We start from the raw sequence: 3,814 nt of genomic DNA on the forward strand, positions 1-3,814 counted from the left end.
CCGTCGCTCCCGCTCAGTTTCTGCTCTCCGTGCATCGCAGAAACTTCGAACTCACGCAGCCAAGCAGGCGCAACACGTCATGCTTCAGGGTCCGTGTGAAACCCAGAGAGCGTGCTGCCAAGCCAAGCAAACATGACTTAGAAATCTAAACTCCAAGTGCCCAGCAAACGTAAACTTGCACTTCGCCGGCGCGGGGGACGCAATCCGGGCCCTTTTACCCACCTAAAGCACACCGCAGTTATTAATTTCATTACCATGGTCGTCCACGGTAATAAAATAGGACTCTTGGAAATTAAGCCTAAACGAAGTGGTGGATCCCAGTACGAAACAAACAGCCTTTTTAATCACGGTTCTCCCCCCTGGTCTCTGTCCTTTCTCTCGCTCTCTTCTCCTCTCCTCTCCGCTTTTTTTTTCCTTTCTTGCCACCCACCACACTTCTTTCCTCGCGTGCTCTGTAAAAAAATAAAGCTCCAGACGCAGCATAGCCGTATCATCTCTCTCTCTCTCCACGGCTGGCTGCGACTATTAGAGATCTCTCGGTTCCCAGAATCAACGAAAAGAAAAGAGACCCAGGAGCTAGAAAACCAAAAAGGGGAGGAGAGAGAGAGAGAGAGAGAGAGAGAGAGAGGGGAGTTTGGCCGTTGTGGCAGTTACCATGTTGCGTTTTCTCTCCCCATTTAGATTTAGAAAGAACAAGAATAATGCCTCCTCCCCAACATGCGTACACGTAATCTATCTGCTAAGCTTGTAAAGAGAAAGGCGGATGGATTATCGGGGCGGAGCGTTGCGATTATAGGAAATTAAGCCTTGCTCAAATTGAAACGACCCGATCCCAACACGAACCCATCCCGCATTGCAGCACCTCGTTTGAGGGAGGGGATGATGGCGGCGGCGGAGGAGATGCACCAGGGGAAGAAGGAAGGGGAGGAAGAACCGAGCATCGACACGGACAAGCTGACCTACGAGATATTCTCCATTCTCGAGAGCAAGTTCCTCTTCGGCTACGACGACCACAAGCTCTGGGTCCCCAAGCCCTCCCCCGATGCCGCGGCCACGGCGATCAAGAACCAGAGGGGCAAGGTCTGCATCCTCTGCATCGACGGCGGCGGGGGCGGCGGCATGCGGGGCATCCTCCCGGGAAAGGCGCTATCCTATCTAGAGCAAGCGCTCCAGGCCAAGTCCGGCGACGCCGACGCCCGCATCTCCGACTACTTCGACATCGTCGCCGGCACCGGCGTCGGCGGGTTCTTCGCCGCGATGCTCGTCGCCACCCGCGACGGGTCTCGCCCGCACTTCCGCGCCGATGATACCTGGCGGTTCCTCGCCGACCAGGGCAAGCGCTTCTTCCGCAAGCCCGGGGCGCTCTCGTCGTCATCGTCCTCCTCCTCCTCCAGCGGGTTCCTCCGGCGCGTATTTCAAGAAGGGGGTGGAGGAGGGTCGTTGGCGAAGGCGACGGCGGCGGTGGAGAAGGCGATCAAGGAGGCGATCGGGGAGGGGCTGACGCTGCGGGACACGGTCAAGCCGGTGCTGATCCCGTGCTACGACCTGCGGAGCTCGGCCCCGCTGGTCTTTTCCCGCGCCGACGCCCTCGAGAGCGAGAGCTACGACTTCCGGCTGTGGGAGGTATGCCGGGCGACGTGGGCGGAACCGGGGCGGTTCGCGCCGGCGGATATGCAGTCGGTGGACCGGCGGACGGCGTGCATGGGCGTGGACGGCGGCTTGGTGATGAGCAACCCGGCGGCGGCGGCCATCACCCACGTCCTCCACAACAAGAAGGAGTTCCCCTTCGTCCGCGGAGTGGAAGACCTACTGGTGCTCTCCCTCGGGTGCGGGGCCGGCGGCGCCGCTGTCGTGCCGGAGGAGGAGCATCCGCGACTACGTCGGTGGAGCTCCCGGGAGTGGGCTCGTCCCATCGCGCGGATCGCCTCCGACGGCGCCGCCGACCTCGTCGATCACGCCGTCGCCCTCGCCTTCGGGCAGTGCCGGAGCTCCAACTACGTCCGTATCCAGGTACGCCTTCAGTGGCTCTCGCCTCATGCTAAGTTGCGCCCGTTTGTCTGTGACGGGGGGATGCGCTCCGTTTTTTTTTTTCCCCCGCCTCAGAGGTTCAGAATAACGAACCAATGCTTCTTTTGGGTAAAACGTGGTTTCTCTCCTCCTTAACGAAAAAAAACTATGGACTCTCTGTACCTGCTGTCGGTGAACAGCAGGGGAAGGGAGGGCACTTGGATTCTAATGGCCGGTTTCCCTTCTGTTGAACGGGGCTCCCAATTACCTTCTGCTTCGTTTCCTTCTTTCGCCACCCTGCGCTGTGCTCTCTGATAAGTAGCTTGTCTGGGTACGATTTAATTCTCTATATCTTCTTTTCTCCGAAAACTTGAGAGCTTTTAGTACACGTCAAATCATCTTCCTGTTCCCGATATCCAATTTTAGCTAATTTCCTCCGATTCCGTCATGCGTCACGGGATGAGCTTGCGTCGACGCGGGTTTAGAAGCTTGCACTCAAGTACGCCCGATTATTGTGATATCGAAAAGCCGTAATGTAGAAAGGCCAGTTCGGTGGGAACCGCTTGAGAAGTTTGGAGGCAGGTTCCCACATCCCGGTGCATGCATGTTGGAGCGGGGAGGAGAGAGACTTGAGGAACATTTGCACGGTGGCGGTGGAGTATGGAGACAGGTGGTTTGAGGAGGTGACCTTTTTTTTTTATATATATTTATTTAAGAACTAGGCTTGGCGTTATGCTCTTGTGGTGCTGCTTCGATGAATCTTGATCTTAATTATTTCATGCGAAAAAGACTGCTTTAATGCGATTAATTTGAGATATTTTGAGGGAGGGCATGCATCAACCGATGACGAGGTACGGTTGTTTGTTTGTTTGTTTGTGAGCACAGGCGCAGGCTAGTTGCAGGAGCATGGGGAGCAGCCGGGGAGTGGATGCGGACTCGGACCCAGCCCCAGGGAACGTGAAGGCTTTGCTGGGGGCAGCGGAGGAGATGCTGAGGCAGAAGAATGTGGAGTCGGTGCCGTTTGGGAGAAAGAGGATCGGTGAGCACACCAATATGGAGAAGCTGGATCGGTTTGCAGGCGAGCTCATGCTTGAGCACCGCCGGAGGAGGAGCTGCCGGACAGCTGCCTTCAAGCAAGCGGCTCCCGAGCCTACCTAGACAACTGAGCTGTTGAGCAGGCGCTAATCATCTCTTCTTTTCTTTTCTTTTCTTTTCCTACCTCCCGTTTGCTCCATCCTGCTGTTTCTTTGCATAGCAGCACTGTAGCATTTCTCTCCTTGGGATTAATTGGGGGGCACGGGGGAAAAAAAAGTGAAATATTTCAATGATGATATGATGTCCCGGAGAAAGCCAATTGTCTCTTGCAGCTACTCAAGTTGTCTCGGCTACATGAAAATTGTTTCAGTAGGCTTTGCAGTTGCGACCTTAAAAAAGATCATCAGGTAGGAAGATAACTTTTTCTTTTTAATACCTCACTATGTATATTTTGCAGCAAAGCCCTTTTGGGCTCCTCCATACGCATCAGTGAAAGCTGCCCGCCGGATGGATTGTATTATTCTTAGCAAACTTTGTCCTCCTTGTTCTCTTCTTTCAAGCAAGCAAAGAGACATGCGAATTGAAAGAAATTTGTCCAGAAAAAATTGTCGCACTGAAACCGACTCAAGGGATTTCGATCTCATACTGATCTTCTTGGCAGCATATGGTGAAACATTAGTCTTCGACCTGTTCGTTTTTCTTAATCAAATAAATCTTTGATGTTGCTAGAAATTGTTTGTTATTTGTAATCATAGATGCTAACTGTTACGGG

The 3,814-nt window shown here is 53.9% G+C and overlaps 1 protein-coding gene across 1 annotated transcript; it reads left to right on the forward strand.

The window, feature by feature from the left end:
* On the forward strand, positions 1 to 3,559 carry LOC103704010 (patatin-like protein 7). The gene is made up of 2 exons (XM_088724157.2): positions 1 to 2,010; positions 2,893 to 3,559. The coding sequence occupies exons 1-2, from the start codon at positions 880 to 882 to the stop codon at positions 3,163 to 3,165; spliced, it is 1,404 nt and encodes a 467-aa protein (XP_088580283.2). The 5' UTR covers positions 1 to 879; the 3' UTR covers positions 3,166 to 3,559.
* The last annotated feature ends 255 nt before the right edge of the window (positions 3,560 to 3,814 follow it).

This window comes from Phoenix dactylifera, chromosome 6, assembly GCF_051530095.1.
Source record: "Phoenix dactylifera cultivar Ajwa chromosome 6, Ajwa_hap1_PhDact_Kaust_v1.1, whole genome shotgun sequence".
In the NCBI taxonomy this organism is placed as follows: Eukaryota; Viridiplantae; Streptophyta; class Magnoliopsida; order Arecales; family Arecaceae; genus Phoenix; species Phoenix dactylifera.

Coding starts and splice junctions, on each gene's coding strand:
- LOC103704010 (XM_088724157.2), top strand. CDS start 880: ATGATGGCGGCGGCGGAGGAGATGCACCAGGGGAAGAAGGAAGGGGAG. Junction 2,011..2,892: donor CCAACTACGTCCGTATCCAG/GTACGCCTTCAG, acceptor TTGTGAGCACAG/GCGCAGGCTAGTTGCAGGAG.